General features: G+C 49.0%; 1 protein-coding gene across 6 annotated transcripts in view; it reads right to left on the reverse strand.

Moving 5' to 3' along the window:
* The window catches only part of jarid2b (jumonji and AT-rich interaction domain containing 2b), a 594617-nt gene that overhangs the window by 182164 nt on the left and 391588 nt on the right, over positions 1-20865 (reverse strand). Inside the window, exon 1 of one of the 6 annotated variants that reach the window (XM_072509617.1) lies at positions 1523-1794. The exons of the other annotated variants lie outside the window; for them this stretch is intronic. Within the exon in view, the coding sequence (XP_072365718.1) occupies positions 1523-1629 (107 nt within the window). The 5' untranslated portion in view covers positions 1630-1794. Of the gene's footprint in view, positions 1-1522; positions 1795-20865 lie in introns of those variants that run through there. 6 annotated transcript variants of the gene reach the window in all.

The following is a 20865-nucleotide window of genomic DNA, read 5'->3' on the forward strand; positions in this document are numbered from 1 at the left end:
CCTCCCAGGCATTGATTACTTACTGCTGAAACATCGACAATGTCAGTGGTGACTCATTGATAGCATTCAGCATTCTCACCTCTGAGTCAACAGGTTGTGTTCAAGACCCAGTTTGGACATATATTTTAGGCTGAAACTCAGTACTGTACCAAGAGGGCAGCACGGTGGCACAATGGTTAGCACTGCTGCCTCACAGCTTCACGGTCCCGGGTTCAATTGTGTGGACTGTGTGGAGTTTGCACTTTCTCCCAGTGTGTGCGTGTGTTTCTTAGGGTGCTCTGGTTTCCTCCCACAGTCCAAAGATGTGCAAGTTAGGTGGATTGGCCATGATCAATTGTCCCTTAAGCGTCCAAAGGTTAGGTGGGGTTACTGGGTTACGGTAATAGGGTGGAGTAGGATGTTCTTTCAAGGGCAGTGTAGACTCGATGGGCCGAATGGCCTCCTTCTGCACTGTAAATTCTATGATTCAATGAGTGCTGAATTGTCAGAGGTGCCATGCTATGGGTGAAATGTCAAATAGAGTCCCTTGATTGCCTCGTCAGGTGAATGTAAAATGTTCCATGGCATATTTCAAGAAGAGCAGGGAAGTTCTCCCCAGAGTCCTGGCCAATATTTATCCCTCAAAAAATGGTTACCAAGTTTTCTATATTACTGCAGTGGCCACATTTCAAAAGTACTCAACTGGCTGTAAAGTATTTGGGACATTCAGTGGTCATGAATGGCGCTAAATAATCTAAGTTTTCCCACCCAATTTCTTTAACTTCCACACTTAGGAAGGATGTGAAGACATTGAGAAGAGTGCAGAAAAGATTCACGAGAATATGAAGATAGATTGGAGAAGTTAGGAAGTTTCTCTGGAAAAAAGGTCGCCGAACAGTTACTCGATAGAAGTATTCAAAGTCATAAGGAGGCTGGACAAAGTAGACAGAGAGAAATTGTTCCCACTCGTGAAAACATCGAGGTTGAGAGGGCACAGATTTTAAGTAATTGGCAAAGACGCGAAAGCGACGGGAGGAAAACCTTATTCACACAGTGAGCGGTTATGGTCTGGAATGCACTTCCCGAGAGCGTGATGGAGGCAAGTTCAAAATATTCATCTGAAAAGAAAGAATGTGTGGGAATTTCAGGAGAGGGCAGGAGAATGACACTAAGTGAATTTCTCATTTGGAGAGCCAGTATAGACACAATGGGTCAAATGGCCTCCTTCTGTATGTAACAATTCTATGATTCTGCCAGGGTCTCAATGAAGTTTGAGTTGCTAGTTTGGTCAAAATAAGACCTTACAGTTCAAAGTGATGCCGACATAAAAGTTGAAACCAATGTGCAGGAGGGACCCAGAACAGGAATTCCATTCAGTCTTTACTCTCTACTGGGGTAATGTTAATGGACTAGCAATTCAGAACAGAATGAGTGCTGAACAAGGGCTAATGAAACAGTACTGGTATCTGTGCTACAAAAAGTGCGTAAATAAGTGAATGCAGATAAAACATAGATGCCCTTATCAAAAGGGCTGCATACTAACCCACACATATAATCACTCCCACAACACCACAGAAAACTGGCTGGTGGTAGACATTTCAGAGCCTCCCATTCTTCTTGCCAGTCATCCTGAGTGACATCAGATGCCATCTTCCAGCCAATCAGTTTACAGACTTGACAAGGAAAGAGAGCCTATAAAAATATTTTAAAGAGAACTGCAAGATTGGGATCTGCTTCAATTGCCAACAACTTATCAAGTAAAAGAAACCGAAGGGGTCTAACTTGGTCAGATGACTTGAAATTTTTATTCTAATTTTTTTTTAAAAAGATGAACAATTACATTTGCTCTCTGCTCTCCACTGCCTGCAACATATCGTTTTTCTTTGACCAAGCCAGCCCAAAAAGATATTCATTCAAGCAACATTTAACATTGCAGGCTGCGGGAAGTCACACATTCATTGCTACGCTACAATAAGGCACTAGGTGGTGTGTAAGCCCAATATGGACTAACAAGGCAAATCGGTCTTCCTACCTTCTCTGGAAAGATCAACCCAACTCAGGAATCACCCTCGAAAGGTGGACCCCAAAACATATCGATAGAATTTACAGTGCAAAACAATGCATTCATCCCGCAGAACAACAGTTATGAACATGAATCCCCTGCCTTAGTACAACGGAAGACCCTAATCCAGATCAACAGTCTAAAATAACTCAGGAGAAAGTTTCTGCTCAAATAATGCAAAGAATATGTAAAAGTAGAGTGAAAATCCTTCTAAAAACTTAAAATGGGATTCGGCTTCCGGCGGGGTAAGAGAGCGGTCGCGGGTGGGTGAGCTCCTGGAGGGGAACAAAGTTGCGTTCCGCTCCTCGCCGAGAACTTGCAGTCAAGCACGCAAATTCACCCATTTCCCCCCCCCCCCCAGCAACAAGAGAGTGGGGATGAAGAAAAACCCAGACTCCAAAGCTCATTAGAGCTATCCGGCAGCAGCACCCCCCACCCACCCCACGCACGGCAGCAGACCGCAGGGCAGGACGAGCGGCGGCCCGGACCAAAGCGGGGACCGAGCCAGCAGCAGGGACCGACCCCTCCCCCCCGGCGGCGACCACCACGAGGAAGCAACAAAGAGGGACTCCCGGCCAGAAGCCGCTCTCTCTCTCGACCCTGGGCGAGTGAGGGAAAAGAAAAAAAACGTCCCCTTTTGCAAAAACGAAACTTTGAAAAGAAAACTTTTAAAGAGAAAGAAATGTTTTCACTTTAAAAAAAAAAAAAATTCTCTTGAAAAGTATTTTATTCTTAAAAAGTGGTAAAGGAGAGAAGGGAGGGGAAAAGAAAAGGGGGGAAAGGGGGAAAAAAAGGGGGTGGGGTGGAAATGCCAGGAGGGAGCCAAAGCAGAGGGAGAAGGGGCACCAAAAGCAGGCAGGGCAATGTGCGAGCCCATTCAGACGAGCTAATCAGCAGACGAATCAGTGGAATGGAAGGTTTGCTGCAACTGGGCAGACAGGAGAATTTTCCCCCTGGGCCAGGAAGGAACTGGAAGGCAGCCTTTGCCGATGCGCTGAGGGAACATCAGCAGGAAAACAAGGCAGAGGCTAGGGCAGACATAGAGGCCGCAGTGCAGGCAGCAATGGCCAAGGCCCTGGCTGAGGTGCAGCACACCCTGGGCAGAGCAGAGGTGAAACTGGAAGCCCAAGAGGAGAAGCTGGAAGCCCAAGAGGTGACCAGTAAGGAGCTGGAGAAAGCCGCAACTGACATGAGCGACCGGATCACAGCCCTGGAGAAGGAGGTGGCGAGACTGGGCACAACACAGGGGAGCCTGAAGGGCAGAGTGGACGATCAGGAAAACCGCTCGAGAAGGAAAATGTCAGGATAGTGGGCCTACCAGAGGGGATTGAGGGTAGAAACCCCACGGCATACGTGGCCGAGATGCTGGGCAACTTAGTGGGGAGGAAAACTCCCCAACCCACCAGAAATGGACCGAGCACACCGGTCGCTGCGCCCGAAGTCCAAGGCAGGGGACCACCCAAGAGCAGTTATAGCTAAACTGCACCGGTACCAAGACAGGGAAACAATCCTGCGCTGGGCCAGGAAAAACAGAACCTGCAAATGGGAAAGACACTTCATTAGAATTCACGAGGACATTGGGGCAGACCTAGCCAGGAGATGGGCCGAATTCAATAGAGCGAAAGCGGTTCTTCACAAGAACGAAGTGCGTTTTGGTATGCTGTACCCAGCGAAACTCTGGGTCACATACCAAGAAAGAGAATACTTCTTCACAGCCCCCGCCGAAATAAACAAGTTTATCGAGGAACACAGGCTGGAAAACCAATCGGCAACAACACACGACGGGGGGGGGGGGGGGGGGGGTGAGGCAACGGCAGGACCACCCACCCCCGCCACGCCGAGCGCACCCTGAACGAAAAGCAAGCCACTGCCCGAGGCACCGCTTCAGGTGGGAGGCCAGGCCCCAGCACGAGGTAACGAGAGTAGCGGAGAAGGGAGAGCAAGCAAGAGGAGTGCAGGATAGGATGGGGGAAGAGCGGGCAGAAAGCCGCAGAGGCCGGGCAATGGAGAAGCTCGACAGTAACTCCCGAGAGGGGGGCCACCGCACTAGCAGGAAAGCTAGCGCCCGAGGCATGCAACAAAGCAGGGCCGCAGAGCACCCCCAACAGGGGGGAAGGCACCAGGTAGGGGGTGGGGGGGGACCACTTAACAGAGGCAGGAGAGCAAACAGAGATAGGAACAGGGGAAAGAGGGACAAAGGAGGGGTATATGGGAGAGGGGGGGGGGGGTGTTGGGAGACACAGGGAGGGAGAGACCGGGGGGGGGGGGGGGGGATGACAAACAAGGCTAGAAAGGGAATAGCAACAGGGCTACAAAGTGCCACAACCAAGGGCTCGAAACAAGGTTTCGCTGCAAGCACCCACCCAGTATGGTCTCCGGGCTGAGACCCCAGAGTGCAGGGGACTACCTGCGCAGCGGTCACACAGTAGGTGGCCATGTTGGGTGCCCCCTGGACAAAGGGAAACCCTGGAGCACCGGGACCCGACCGCATGGAGAGAGCAGTGACAGCGGCCATCCTGGACGGCCTCTTAACAAAGGGAAACCCCGGAGGGCAGGGGCGCGTCCACCAGGTAAGTATGGTTAATCCACAGGAGCGAGGGGACAGAAGCCCCACACCAGGATAGTCACCTGGAACGTATGGGGACTCAACGGCCCAGTGGAAAGATCCAGAGTCCTCACCCACCTAAGAAATATGAGGGCCAACATAGTCTTCCTCCAAGAGACACACCTGAGAGAGCAGGACCAACTGCAGGTAAGAAAGGGCTGGGTGGGACAAACCTACCATTCCTGCTATGGGACAAGGGCCAGGGGGGGTGGCAACACTGATAGCAAGAGGACGATGTTTAGGGCGACAAAGACGGTTACAGACCCAGGGGGACGGTACTTCATGGTCAGCGGGGCCCTGGATGGGGCACCGGTAGTACTAGTTAACGTGTACGCACCCAACTGAGACGACACAAGCTTCATCAAGAAGACCATGGCAGAAATCCCTGACATGGGAGGGGGAGGGATCCAACTACAGACAGATCACACCCCAAAACGGGGAAAACCTAAAGCATGGCAAGGGAACTCAGTCACTTTATGGAACAGATGTGAGCGGTGGACCCCTGGAGGTTCGCCCACCCAGGGGAGGAGTTCTCCTTCTTCTCCCCAGTACACAACGTACACACCAGAATTGACTTCTTTGTGGTGGGGAAAACGGTGCTTCCGGGGATAGACAAAGTGGAATACTCCGCAATTGTGATATCAGACCACGCTCCACATTACATGGACGTGAGGCTGGGAGACGGGCAGGGCCCAACGCCCCACGTGAAGGTTGGACATTGCCCTACTAGCTGACTAGGCCTTTAACGAAAAGGTATCGTGAGCCATAGCAGAGTACACGGAGAACAACCAGAACGGGTAGGTCTCACCCTCCACGTTCTGGGAAGCACTAAAGACCATACTCATCGTTTTCAAAGCGCGAAGAGATAGTGAGGAAAGGGCGGCTAGGCAGCAGCTGGTCGACTCCATACTGGAGGTGGCCCTAAATACTCAGAGGTCCCAACCACAGAGTTCCTGGTGGAGAGGAAAGAGCTACAAAGGAACTTTGATCTGCTCTCCACCAGGAAAACAGTGCACCAACTCCGCCAGACACGTGGGACCCTATACGAACACGGAGTCAAAGCCAGCCGCCTGTTGGCACACCAGCTGAGAAAGCAGGCAGCCACCAGAGAAATTGCACAAATCAGGGATACCAGAGGCACATTAGAAACAGAACCAAGGGCAGCACGGTGGCACAGTGGGCGTTAGCCCTGCTGCCTCACGGCGCCGAGGTCCCAGGTTCGATGCCGGCTCTGGGTCACTGTCTGTGTGGAGTTTGCACATTCTCCCCATGTTTGCGTGGGTTTCGCCCCCCACAACCCAAAGATGTGCAGGCTAGGCGGATTGGCCATGCTAAATTGCCCCTTAATTGGAAAAAATGAATTGGGTACTCTAAATTTATATTTTTTAAAAAAGAAGAAACAGAACCAGAAAAGATCAACAAAGCCTTCAAGGCCTTCTGCCAAGGGCTGCACACCTCAGAGCCCCCAATGGGGGAGTCTGGGATGAAACGGTTCCTTGACGACTGGACATTCCAGTCGTGGGGGAGGGCAGGAAATGGGGCCTGGAAGCACCACTAACACTGGGAGAGATCATGGACAGCATTAGCTCCATGCAGGCGGGGAAGGCACCGGGACCAGACGGGTTTCCGACGGACTTCTCCAAAACTTGCCACAGCACTGGCCCCGCACCTGCGGGAGATGTTCACAGACTCGCTAGCTAGGGGCACACAGCCACCCATGCTAGCACAGCTTCAATCTCGCTGATACCTAAGAAAGACAAAGACCCAATGGAATGTGGGTCATACAGACCCATCTCCCTGCTGAATGCAGACGCCAAAATACTGGCCAAAATCCTAGCCAAAAGGTTAGAAGACTGTACCCGAGGTGGTCGCAGAGGACCAGGCGGGCTTTGTCAAAGGTAGACAGCTTACCTCGAAAATGAAATGAAATGATCAGGCGCCTGCTGAACGTGATAATGACCCCCTCCGGGGAGAGAACACCAGAGGTGATCGTCTCCCTAGATGCAGAAAAGGCCTTCGACAGAGTCAAATGGAAATACCTGGAGTAGTACGGGCTTGGAACAGGGTTCACCTCCTGGGTAAAACTCCTATACAACGCTTCCATGGCGAGCGCACGGGCCAACAACACCAACTCCCGATACTTCCAGCTGCACAGGCGCGCCAGACAAGGATGCCCACTGTCCCCACTGCTGTTCGCTCTAGCGATCGAACCACTAGCAATCACGCTCAGAGCAGCAAAAAGCTGGAGGGTGGTCCGAAGGGGCGGCAGAGAGCACAGAGTCTCACTCTGTGCAGATGACCTGCTCCTCTACATTTCGGACCCACAGAGCAGCATGGACGGAATCATCGCGCTCCTGAAAGAGTTTGGCGCCTTCTCGGGCTATAAACTCAACATGAGCAAAAGCGAGATCTTCCCGGTACACCCACAAGTAGGGGGAGGGGGGCAGCACTAACAGGATTGCCATTTAAACAATCCCAACACAAATTCCGCTACCTGGGAATCCAAATAGCCCATGACTGGAAATGGATCTACAAATGGAACCTCACCAGTCTGACGGAGGAAGTAAAAAAAGACCTGCAAAGATGGAACACACTCCCACTCTCCCTCGCAGGGAGAGTCCAGACGATCAAAATGAACGTACTGCCCAGATACCTCTTCCTACTTAGATCCATTCCGATCTACATCCCCAAGGCCTTTTTCAAAGCACTGGACAAACTAATCATGGCGTTCGTATGGGATGGGGGGGAAAGAGTGCTAGGATCCCAAAGAAGGTCCTACAAAAAACAAAATCCAAATCGCTCCAAAAACTTACCCTCCCAAACCTACAATTCTACCACTGGGCGGCGACGGCCGAGTGAATAAGGGGATGGATCAAGGAGCCAGAAGCCGAGTGGGTGCGCGTGGAGGAGGCCTCCTGCATGGGGACCTCCCTCCAGGCCCTCGCCACGGCAGCGCTCCCATCCCCACCCAAAAAACACTCCAGCAGCCCGGTGGTGATAGTCACACTCCAATCCTGGAACCAACTACGGCAGCAATTTGGCCTGACCAAAATGTCGGACAAAGCTCCCATCTGCAACAACCATAAGTTCACACCAGCACTGACTGATGCTACCTTCAAAAGGTGGGGACAGGACAGAAGGATACTGACAGTCAGGGACCTATACACCGACGGCAGGATCGCAACACTGGACGAACTGACAGAGAAATTCCAGCTAGCCAGGGGGAACGAGCTAAGGGATCTACAACTCAAAAACTTCCTACGAAAGGAGACAAGGTCATACCCACAACCGCCACGACAGGCATTACTGGAAGAGTTACTGGACGCAAGCATATTTGATAAAGGAAACTGTAGCGACATGTATGACCTACTGGTAGAGAGGGCCGACATCGTACTGGACGCAACAAGAAAGAAATGGGAGGACGACCTGGGGATTGAAATAAGGTGGGGACTCTGGAGCGAAGCACTGCACAGGGTCAACACCACCTCCACGTGCGCAAGGCTCAGCCTGACGTAGCTAAAGTGGTACATAGAGCCCACTTAACAAGAACCCGTATCAGTAGATTCTTCCCGGAGGTGGAGGATAGATGTGAACGGTGCCAAGGAGGCCCAGTCAACCATGCCCACATGTTCTGGTCTTGCCCCAGACTTGCGGGGTACTGGACAGCCTTCTTCGAGGCAATGTCCAAAGTGGTGGGGATGAGGGTGGAGCCATGCCCGAAAGTGGCGGTCTTCGGGGTTTCAGACAAGCCAGATCTATTCCTGGGGAGGTGGGCGGACGCCCTTGCCTTTGCCTCCCTGATCGCCCGCTGTAGAATCCTGTTCGGCTGGCGGTCAGCAGCACCACCCAAAGCTGCAGACTGGCTGTCCGACCTCTCGGAATCTCTCCAAATGGAGAAAGTCAAATTTGCCATCCGAGGGTCAGACGACGGCTTCCACAGAACGTGGGAGTCATTCGCCCAATTGTTCCGGGACCTGTTTGTGACCAACAAACAAGCAGAAGAATAGCCAGGTAGCCAAGAATCAGGGGAAAGTAGCCAAAGTATGAGAGGGGGAGATAGACCGGGAGAGGGGTGGGGACAGCTAAACCTAAGAGGAAAGAAAGGAGAACCACGGGGGCGGGGGGGAAGAGAAGAGGGGTGGGACAGGGAACAGGAGAGGAGAACCGGGGGGGGGGGGCAGGGAAATGACTGCCGGAAGGAGGGCACGGGATACAATAACAAACTTGGCATCTCCAGGAACAGAGAACAAGGAGAATACAGGCGAAAGACGGGAGGAACGGCTGAAGCGGAGGTGAGCGCGAGACGACAATGGCAGCGAGATCCATCCGGGAGAAGCAAGTGACAACACCAACAGCAAACCCATTCGAGTATTGCCCACTGTAATTGTTTCTCCGGCACCCAAATGTATATTTACCTCCCCAGTCTCCACACACCCCTCCCTTCCCCCCACAAACTGTCGCCTACTTATGTGTTGTAAATAATTTTGCCATTAGTACAGAGTTGCTCTTGAGCTGGTGCACAATACCCTACCAGTTATTCTATTTTAATTTTAATTTTCTTTTTTATTATTACTTTTTATTTGGTATGTTTGGGTGTGCTTCTCTCCTACATATGTATATATATAAAGCGTGGAAATGTGCTGCATCTTCAGCTTGATGAGCATCCTATGTCCGTGTCTAGAGAGGCAAGAATAACAACTACTCTACAACTCTACAACTACTCCTGAACACATGACAAGGACTTCCTTTCCTCCACATCCAACTGGGAAAATAGCAGGCACATTTATTAAAATTCAGCACTGTATATTCACACGCTTCAATTTTTAAAAATAAATTTAGAGTACCCAATTATTTTTTTCCAATTAAGGGGCAATTTTAGCGTGGCCAATCCACCTACCCTGCAAATTTTTGGGTTGTGGGGGCGAAACCCACGCAAACACAGGGAGAATGTGCAAACTCCACACGGACAGTGACCAGAGCTGGGATCGAACCTGGGGCCTCGGCGCTGTGAGGCAGCAGGGCTAACCCACTGCACCACCGTGCTGCCCTCACACCCTGCAGTTAATACCACAGATGGATGTTCTAATGCACTAATCATGCTTCAAAGTACTTCATTGACATAACAGTTGCAACAGTAGAAAACCTGGCAGCCAAATTCACACACACAAACCTCCTACAAGAGAACAGGTCCATTCAGCATATCTCAATCTCTTAAAGCTATCCATTTATCACCTTCCTTTGCTTTGCCTTTTCCTCATTCCCTTTAAATTTGGCCATTTACAAAAAGTCATCTATTAGTTCTTTAAAACATTCTGTTTTCACTTGTTTCTTTAGGATATTAACTTGGTTAGGCCCTACCTAGTATTTGTTCAAATTAGGCCCTACCCAGTATTCTTTCAAGTTAATCTCAAATGTCCTCAAATTCTTGCATTATGTCTTCAGATGAAGAAAATTAACATATTTTAAGCTCTTTGCCTCAACTTATACCAACTGGATCATTAATTCCACAAGTTGATAAAGCTGACAAAGTAATGATGGTAGAAGACTTCAGAGTTTTCATCAATGTGAAATTGAATCTGTCAGCATCCATTATAAGGATTAAGAGTGGCAAATTGTAACTGTTGATAAATCTGCACCCCACCACTCTTCCCAAAGGCTATGGCCGTTACTGGGATCCAGTTTCATTGACACCATCAGCCGCCTGGAACCATGCTTAAGCAGCTATCCACATGTGAATCAAGACAGTCCTGTTGTTAGTGGACTTTGTTACCATGGAAGGTCTCATGATCAAGCTTGATCTTACTCTCATCCAGGAATCCACACCGTATGGCAGAAGACACTGGCCATCAGTTGGAAAGGCAGATGTGCGAAGCAAGAGAAGTCAGGTTAATTTTGCTCCCCACTCTACATTCCAGGACAATAATGCAAATTATGGCAGGCCAGCTAAGAACATAGCAATGATCAAAGTGGTCTGTCTGATGCAGTAATAATAATTATAATCTTTTATTGTCACAAGTATGAAGTTACTGTGAAGAGCACCTAGTCGCCACATTCCGGCGCCTGTTCGGGTAAACTGGTACGAGAATTGACCCACGCTGCTGGCCTTGTTCTGCATCACAAACCAGCTGTCTAACCCACTGAGTTAAACCAGCTCATCAGTATAATGCAGATGTTGAATTTACCATACTGAGCCAGCAGTCAAGCTGTTGCAAGGTGGCCTGTAGTTTTCTATGGTGTGTTGTAAACAAACCCAATGAGGAAATAAAAACCCAGAGGGCTGGGTGGTACTGCATTGCACCCTGGCACTTAAAACATAAATTGGACCCACAATGGTGGAATGTACTCATACTAGCTGTTAAGAGTTCTACACAAAACAATTAAGGGTAATTAATATATGGCCCAACTATAACCTGCCAATCACACTCAACTATCAGGCAAACTGGTGAAGGAAGTGAAAATCCAGACAGATGCAGCAACGGCCACTCTTCTAAAGTGGGGAGTAAACTGTTAATTCAGGCAGAATGCAACAAGCTTAACTTTCAATCTAGTCTGTGCTAGAACTGAGCTGGGAATGCTCAATACTGGCACAGGGCATAAGACTACCTAACACCAGTTCTATAAGTGATTAGCAGCTACAATCTGCCAAATAAAAACATTGGCTTTGGAACAACGTTTTGAACTGCCTAACTGATAAAAGAGTGCGAGATGCACGATACTGGAGGTATACTTTGTGCCTGAAGTTTTCCTTGTAACTTATAGGCTTCCCCTGCTCTTCTTATTCAAAGATTAGTGGCTGCCATCATATTTTCCATCATTAAAGTACCGCAGTACCTCACAATGAAAGTGCTGTTATTGTAGTCTTCAACCAGTATGGGAATTTTATTTCAGGAAGACTAAAGGTTGGCCATAAAGGTAATCCAAAATGCTCAAGGTAACCTATACCGCATGTACTCTAGTACCATGTTGAGTATTTATATATCGGTTTTGCCGGCACAGACATTTTTTAAAAAAATTTTAGAGTTCCCAATTAATTTTTTTCCAATTAAGGGGCAATTTAGCGTGGCCAATCCACCTAGTCTGCACATCTTTGGGTTGTGGGGGTGAAACCCACGCAAACACGGGGAGAATGTGCAAACTCCACACGGACAGTGACCCAGAGCCGGGATCGAACCAGGGACCACGGCGCCGTGCAGACATTTAAACTAGAAATAATGTTGAGCTCATTTCAATTTGAGATTTTCAACGAGTTTAATTTCAAATGCATCAACATTGAGCATGGGGAGCAAGTAATTGGCTGAAAATAGCTGATTTTGATTACTTTTACTAACAGATGATGAGATAACAATCACACCATTTTTACTACTTATCTGGGAACACCAAGATTAAATTTATACCCAATGAATGTCTTGCCCCCTGCACACAGACTTGACGTCAAGCGCCCTCCAGGTGTGTCCTTTTGGCAGCAAATGTCAGAGCAGTGCTTTTCTTTATAAATATTTTTATTCAAGGCTTTTCAACAAAATATAAATGACATACATTTGTCATCCCCACTTACCTAACTTCTGCAGGTAGTCTGTGGCCATACAGTTCTACCGAGAAGGTTCATGTAGGTATCTTTTTTTTTAAATCAATGTAGAATACCCAATTCATTTTCTTCCAATTAAGGGGCAATTTAGCGTGTTCAATCCACCTACCTTGCACATCTTTGGGTTGTGGAGGCGAAACCCACGCAAACACGGGGAGAATGTGCAAACTCCACACAGACAGTGACCCAGAGCCGGGATCGAACCTAGGACCTCGAACGCCTTGAGGCAGCTGTGCTAACCCACTGACCACTGTACTGTCCTGTAGGTATCTCTTCTGTCGTCACTAAAGCTCTCTGTGTATCTCATCAGTCCTGGCACGAACAAAGGCAAATCAACTCGAACTACTTCTCATTTAAGTGTGTTTCATTCAATATGTGAGAATAAAATGAAAAATGCTGGGAATACTTACTAGGGCAGGTAGCAGCTGTGGAGAAAAACAGAGTTAACTTTTCAGGTTGAGATGACCTTTCATCAAAACTGTTCTGGTGGAAGGTCATCATAACCTGAAAAAATAACTTTTTCTCCACAGCTTCTGCTTGATCCAAGTATTCCCAGAATTATTTTATTTCAGATTTCCAGCATCCAAAGTATTTGTTTTTGTATTGTGAGAAGGTAATGTGAGGAATAAAGGTGCACTGAATATAGCACAAAAGCACTTTTCTAGGGCAAAATCCTAATTAAGTTCTATTTTGCAAACTGAATTAATCCCCCCAAGAGCTGTAAGATAACGAGGAATTCCTTCGCTTCAATTCCTTTGTACGGTGGCACGGTAGCACAGTGGTTAGCACTGCTGCCTCACTATGCCAGGAATCCGGGTTCAATTCCGACATGGGTTACTGTGTGTGGAGATTGCACGTTCTCCCCCTGTCTGTTTGGGTTTCCTCTGGGTGCTCCGGTTCCCTCCCACAGTCCAAAGATGTGCAGGTTAGGTGGATAGGTCATGTTAAAATTGCCCCAGTGATCAAAAGGGTAGATGGGGGTAGGGCGGAGCCTAGGAAGGTGCTCTTTCGGATGGGTCAAATGCCAACTTCTGCTTTGTAGGGATTCTATGATTTCTAAGAGCTCAGTTATGGCTCCAACCTGATTGATTAAAACTACAAGTTTTAGATGAAGCAGTGAATAGATTACACTGTCGGGGCGATAGAAAACCGGGATATATTGGTCGGAATTGGTATTAGTGGCAGAATGATTGCCACTAGCTCAGGCACCAAAATCATTTAATGCCGTGCGAGTACTGTGTAAGTAAGGAACGGAGTTAAAGATTTCTTCTAGACCGCTTCCGAAAACTGGCTGCCCAATACGGAACCCTGTCCTTGCAGAACAAGCATCAAGGGCCATATGCCATAACCGCCATGCTCAACTCAATTGAGTAATTCACCATCAATTGGTGCACAATCAACAGCAGCTACAAACAACTACAATAGAAGCTGCACAGAGTACACACACCAAGGCTAGTGTGATCAACCTAGAAAAACATTGCTTTACGGGGCGCACAGTGGCTAGCACTGATGCCTCACGGTGCCGGGGACCCAGGTTCGATCCTGGAGAGTTTACACATTCTCCGTGTCTGAGAGGGCCTCACCCCCACAACCCAAAGATGTGAATCGGGAGAGAGAAGGAGAGCGAGAGAGATAGGGACGGGGGGTGGGTGGGGGAGGAGGAGAAGAGAGAGAGTGCGCGTGAGCAAGGGGGGAGGAAGGAAGTGCACATGAGCAGGGGGGTTGCACATGAGCGAGGGGGGGGGGGGGGGGGAGTGCGTTGAGTGGGGGGAGGGAGGGAGTGCACATGAGTGGGGGGGGAAAGAGTGAGCAGGAGAGTACATGTGAGCGGGTGGCACGGTAACACAATGGTTAGCTTCACAGCACCAGAGTCCCGGGTTTAATTCCAGGCTTGGGTCACTGCGGATTCTGCACATTCTCCCAATGTCTGCATGGTTTCCTCCGGGTGCTCCGGTTTCCTCCCACAAGTCCTGAAAGACGTGCTTGTTAGGTGAATTGGACATTGAATTCCCCTTCAGTGTACCCGAACAGGTGCTGGAATGTGGAAACTAGGGGATTTTCACAGTAACTTCATTTCAATGTTAAAGTAAGCCTACTTGTGACACTAATCAAGATTATTATAATGGGGTAACAACTGACCAGAGACTGCATGAGCCTATAGCATATCAAGGCTACGTTTAACTATGAGACAAAGAGGTGACTAATTTTCAGTGAAGTATGAAGTGAAGGCACAAGAAGTGTTTCTTTCAAATGCATTTGGACTGGTTGCATAATTATGAAAATCGTGGGTACACCCAGGCACATGAAAACAAATCTCTCCTTACAACAACTTGCTGACTCCTCATTTGACAAATTGCCTCCAGCACCCTTTGCATGGCATAATGACTAAAAGCTCCAACTGATTTTTTTCCCCCTCCTTAACCCAAGAGCACCATCACTGCAACCAAACACTCCACCATTGCCAGGCTAGACTTTAAGCCTCACTCCCTGAATAAACTCACTGAACCAACTAGAAACCCACAAAAGCACTTATGGGATTCAGCAGCAGGAAGCATACATGGCAAGATATGATGAATATAGCCAGCAACCACTAACAGGAGAAAATAAAATCTCTAAAACAAAAGCAAACTACTACGAATCTGAAATAAAAACAGAAAATGCTAGAAATACACAGATATGCCTGACCTGCTGAGGCGGGAGAAGAATTCAGATTAATGAACAAGAGTTCTCATGAACAGTTATTAACCCAGATGTTAACTTTGTTTCTCCTTCCACAAATTGCTGCCAAACCTCCTGCTGATCCCTTCTTTAAGTCACCTTGACAAGGATAGAACGCAACAGCAATGACTAAAATACTAAAGTTGCTGAAAAATCTTTCCAACTTTCAAGCTAAAACTTGCTAAAAAATATGATTGCAAAATAAAAAGGACACGCTAAATATTTGTTGTTGCACCAACAATGAGATATGCAATCAGTGCTCACTTCCGGTGGCGGCAATGAAGGAGAAAGTCGCACATTTGGTGGCTCCCACTCAGGTCGGGCTTTTGGACCTTTCCCCCCCGATTTTCTACCGGACTTGAATTGAAAAATTGATGACAGAGGTAATTGTGTACTGAATTCCCACATCGGTGCATGGAGAGGAGGACTAGAAGTGCTCATAAAGGCAGAAACAGAAAGACAGGAAAGCTTGAGCTGAAGCTCCCGGAGGTTCCGAAGGAGCGGACGCTGGGACATACATATTTGAGAAGCTGCTGGGGGATGGGGCATTCTCCTGACCTTTGGAGGTGGACAGAGCCCACAGAGCACTGCGAGGAAGCCACGAATGGGAGACCACCCCCCCCCCCCCCCCACAAGGGCAATGGTGGTGAGATTCCATAGGTATTTGGATAAGGAGCGCAGTCTACGTGGGCCAAGCAGACACGGAGCTGTAAATGGACAACAATATCCTGTGGATCTACCAAGACCCGAGTGTGGAGGTGGCCAGCAGAAGAGCGGGCTTTCACCAGATCAGGTCAACCCTTTTTAAGAAAAAGGTGAAGTTCGGACTGTTGTATCCGGCCCATCTCTGGGTCACGTACGAGGAAGAGCACTTTTATGTTGAGTTGCCTGAGGACGCACTGGACTTCACGAAAAGGAAAGGACTGGTGGTGGACCGAGAACGTTTGAACTTTGCTGCAACGTTCATGTTTTTTTAAAAAATGTTTCTAGTTTTTTGTTTTGTGGAAGCTGTCTGTAATGCCTTCTGTACTGATTTAGGGCCAGTTGCAGAGCTGAGTGAGTTAAAGTTTACATTTGCACTGTTGGGGGATGGAGGTGTGCTTATTTAGATTTTGGATCTCTTACTTCATCTTTGTTAGCGTATTCTTTTCTTCCTGTTTTTTCTGTTGGGCAACTGTGTTGGGATTGTTTGTCATTGGAATATGTATGTATGAGTGGGGGGGGGGAATAGGTGGGAGACTTTTCGGCGCCAAGGGTGGGGGGGAACCAAGCTAGCTGGGTGGGCTAGCTCACGGAAGCATAGTGGGGGGTGTGCATATATTAGGTTTATTAAAGGGGTTGAGTTATATTGTGTTGTTACTTTGGGGGGGGGGGGATGTTCTGCTGACGAGAGACGGACTTGTGCTAAGGGACAGAGAGGAGGTTGGGGGCGGAGGCTGCCAGGGGCAGGCCGGGCCGGTGGAGGCATGGAGCACGGGCTGGAGGCTGGCCCAAAAAAGGGGATGGCTGATCAGCGAAGGGAGGGGGGGCAATGAGCCCCCCCAAACTAGGTTGATCACCTGGAATGTACGAGGGCTAAATGGGCTGGTCAAGCGGGCACGCGTGTTTGCGCATCTGAGGGGACTGAAGGCGGACGTGGTAATGTTGCAAGAGACGCACCTTAGAGTAACGGACCAGATTAAATTGAGGAAAGGCTGGGTCAGTGAAGTCTTTCACTCGTAACTAGATTTAAAGACTAGAGGAGACGCGATCCTGATCAATAAACGGGTGGTGTTTGAGGCGGGTGGAATAGTTTCGGATGTAGGAGGTCAGTACATTATGGTCAGTGGGAAACTGGAGGGGGTGCAGGTGGTATTAGTAAATGTGTATGCGCCAAATTGGGACGATGTAGAGTTCATAAAGAGGGTGCTGGGGAAGATACCGGACCTGGACTCGCACAACTTGGTCATGGGAGAGGACTTCAACACAGTGATGGACCCTGGCTTAGACACCGGTCAAGCTCAAAAACGGGCAGGTTGCCAGCAATGGCAAAGGAACTAAAAGGGTTCATGGAGCAGATGGGGAGGGGGGTGGACCCATGGAGATTTGGGCAGCCAAGGGTGAAGGATTTCTCCTTCCACTCACACGTGCATAAAGTGTACTCCCGGATCGATTTCTTTATTCTGAGCAGGGCTTTACTGACGGGGGTGGTGGACACGGGGTACTCGGCGATCACAATCTCAGACCATGCTCCGCACTGGGTTGACCTGCAGGTTCGTAAAGACAGTAACCAGCGCCCGCACTGGAGGTTAGATGTGGGACTTTTGGCTGACTAAGGGGTGTGCGAGCGTCTGAAGAAATGTATCGAGAACTACCTGCGGGTCAACGACACGGGGGAAATTACAGCAGCGGTGCTCTGGGAAGCACTGAAGGCGGTGGCCAGAGGGGAGCTGATCTCGATACGGGCCCACTGGGAGAAGGTATACAGGGCAGAGACGGACCGACTGGTAAAGAAGATACTACAGATCGATAGGAGGTATGCGGAGACCCCAGAAGCAGGGCTTTTAAAGGAACGGCGGAGGCTACAGGCGGAGTTCAGCTTGTTAACCACAGGGAGGGCGGTGGAGCAGCTGAGAAAGACGAGGGGAGCGATCTATGAGTATGGAGAGAAGGCCAGCAGAATGCTTGCACAGCAGCTTAGAAAGAGGGAGGCAGTCAGGGATATAGTGAAAGTAAATGATGGAGATGGGAACCTGGTTGGAGATTCAGCAGGGGTGAATAAGGTGTTTTAAGGATTTTTACAGTAGGCTGTATGGGTCGGAACCCCCAACGGGGCTGGAAGGGAGGAGGCACTTGTTAGGGGGGCTGAATTTCCCAAAGGTGGACGGGGAGCTGGTAGAAGGGCTGGGGGCCCCGATCGGGTCGGAAGAGGTAGTGGAGGGTCTGAAGGCCATGCAGTCGGGTAAAGCCCTGGGGCCAGACGGGTACCCAGTGGAGTTCGATAAAACGTTCTTCGGGATATTGGGACCGTTCTTGATGAGGAAGTTCAATGAGGCAAGGGAAAGAAGGGTGCTGCCCCCGACGATGTCACAGGCCACGATTTCGCTGATCCTTAAGCGGGACAAGAACACGGAGCTGTGTGGGTCCTACAGGCCGATATCCTTGTTGAATGTGGACGCCAAACTGCTGGCCTAAATTTTGTCCTCCAGGATTGAGGATTGTGTTCCGGGCGTTATTGGGGTGGACCAGCTGGGTTTTGTTAAGGGTAGGCAGTTGGTGGCCAATATAAGAAGGCTATTAAACATGATCATGATGCCCCCAGAAGGTAGAGAGGTGGAGGTAATGGTTGCAATGGACAGAGAAGGCCTTTGATCGAGTAGAATGGGAATATCTGTGGGAGGTACTGGGACGGTTCGGATTTGGGCGGGGCTTTATTGAGTGGGTCAGGTTGCTGTATCAGGCTCCTGTGGCGAGCGTACGGACAAATAGGACAACATACGACTACTTTAGACTGCACCGGGGGACGAGTCAGGGATGCCCGCTCTCCCTACCGTTGATCGCGCTAGCTATAGAGCCGCTGGCAATTACTCCGAGAGCCTCAAGGGCCTGGTCGGGGGGGGGGGGGGGGGGGGGGGGAGAAGAGAGAGAGAGACAGAAGAGGCGATTGGGATGTTTGCGGTCCAGGGGAGGGGACAGGAGAGGCGATTGGGGGAGCTGGTGTTTATATTAGTAGGGGGAAGCTTTAGGTATCTAGGCATCCAAGTGGCACGTGAATGGGACCGACTGCATAAATTTAATCTGGCCCGACTAGTAGACCAAACGAAGGACAATTTCCGGAGATGGGACGCACCTCTGTTGTCACTAGCTGGGAGGGTGCAGACAGTGAAGATGACGGTCCTCCCGAGATTCCGGTTTGCATTTCAGTGCCACCCGTCTTTTTTTAAACGGGTCAACAGAGTGATCACTGGCTTTGTTTGGGCTGGCAAGACCAGAGTTTGAGGGCGCTGGAGGAGAAGTTTGGATTGGCAAGGGGAAACAAATTCAGGTACCTGCAGGTGCAGGACTTCCTACGTGGAGAGGTTTTAACCTTCCCGCTCCTACCACCAAGGGGGATTCAGGCAGGGTAGTTTCTAGAGGGTGGGTAGAAGAAGGGAGCGTCTCTGATGTTTACAAGGAACCTATGGGGTCAGAGGAGACGCAGACTGAGGAGCTGAAGCGCAAGTGGGAGGAGGAGCGGGGAGGATAGAGGACGGTCTATGGGCGGACGCGTTGAGTAGAGTCAACGCGTCCGCAACATGTGCCACGCTCAACCTGATACAATTTAAGGTCGTTCACCAGGCTCACATGCCCAGATGAGCAGATTCTTTGGGGTGGAAGACAGGGGTGCAAAGTGTGCGGGACGGCCAGCGAACCATGTCCTCATGTTCTGGACATGTCCGAAGCTTAGGGGATTTTGGCAGGGGTTTGCAGATGTCATGTCCACGGTGTTAAAAACAAGGGTGGCAACGAGTCTAGAGGTGGCGATTTTCGGGGTGTCGGAAGATCCAGGAATCCAGGAGGAGAGAGAGGCAGACGTCCTGGCTTTTGCTTCCCTGGTAGCCTGGAGACGGATACTACTAGCTTGGAGGGACTCAAAGTCCCCAAAGTCGGAGACCTGGCTATCTGACATGGCTAGCTTTCTCTGTCTGTCTGGAGAAAATTAAGTTTGCCATGAGAGGGAAGTTAGTTTAGCTTCGAGTAGGGGGTTAGTAAAGGTGGGACCTGTAAGGGAGGGAGATGGCTTTTGCACTATGTTTATAGATTGATGTACATTGTTTATTTTGTTGTTGTTGTAAAACCAAAAATACCTCAATAAAATGTTTACTTAAAAAAAAAGATATGCAATCAGTGACATGTTTAAATAAAATGACAATGCATTTACAAACCGAGGTCCAACCTTGCAGCTCAGGTACAGACAGGCCCTGGTACTGCATTCCATACCACCCACCCCCACAATTCCCAATTCCAGTTTGGGCAACAGCTGATTCACATGTACGTGGCTGCCGCATCAATGAAGAGGAATGCAGATTTTGCCACTGTACAGAGGCACTCCTCCATTACATGTAATATCTTCTTTTTTCTCTAGTAGGCAAAGTCTCTACCACAACCATTTAATAAGTGATGATACTCAATTGAATTCAAAATGATTGAAAACTCCAGCTTGCATCTTGATTAGTTTGTTCCAATATTTAAATCAATTTTACTGAATGGCCCCACATTTTGCAAATCTAATGGCATTTTGAAGTACCTTAATAACAGCCATACAGCTTAGGTTACCAACCCTCTACGAAGTAAAAATTAATTTTTAGGAAGAAGAGTATTGTGAATAACCCCAGGAGAAAAATAATGGGGGCGCATGAAAAAAGATTCCACCCCCTCCTCCTCTGCCCAATTTCTTTGGATGTTTTAATTTTTTAAGATGGATAAGGGCGGGGCAGCATGGTGGCACAGTGGGTTAGCACTGTGGCCTCATGGCGCCGAGGTCCCAGGTTCGATCCGGCTCTGGCTCCCCGTGTTTGCGTGGGTTTTGCCCCCACAACCCAAAAATGTGCAAGCTAGGTGGATTGGCCACGCTAAATTGCCCTGTAATTGGGGGGGGAAAAGATGAATTGGGTACTCTAAATTTATTTTTAAAAAGTTGGATATGGGAAGAAATGTTTGTTCATAAACGGTCAATGTGAACCAACCGAGTAACAAAAAGACTGTTTCCTTTCGATCAGTGGTCTTCATCTGAGAGCACAAGTGGGGGTTCAGTTTAATGTCTCCTCCAGAAGATGGAACCCTGCTGACAGTGCAGCACTTCCTCACCACTGCATTGAAATATCAGCCTTAGGTTTTCTGCTAAAGTCCTGGAGAGTCTTAACCCAGAACTTTGATTCACAGGTGAGTCACAGCTGA

Source organism: Scyliorhinus torazame, chromosome 6, assembly GCF_047496885.1.
Source record: "Scyliorhinus torazame isolate Kashiwa2021f chromosome 6, sScyTor2.1, whole genome shotgun sequence".
Taxonomy (NCBI): domain Eukaryota; kingdom Metazoa; phylum Chordata; class Chondrichthyes; order Carcharhiniformes; family Scyliorhinidae; genus Scyliorhinus; species Scyliorhinus torazame.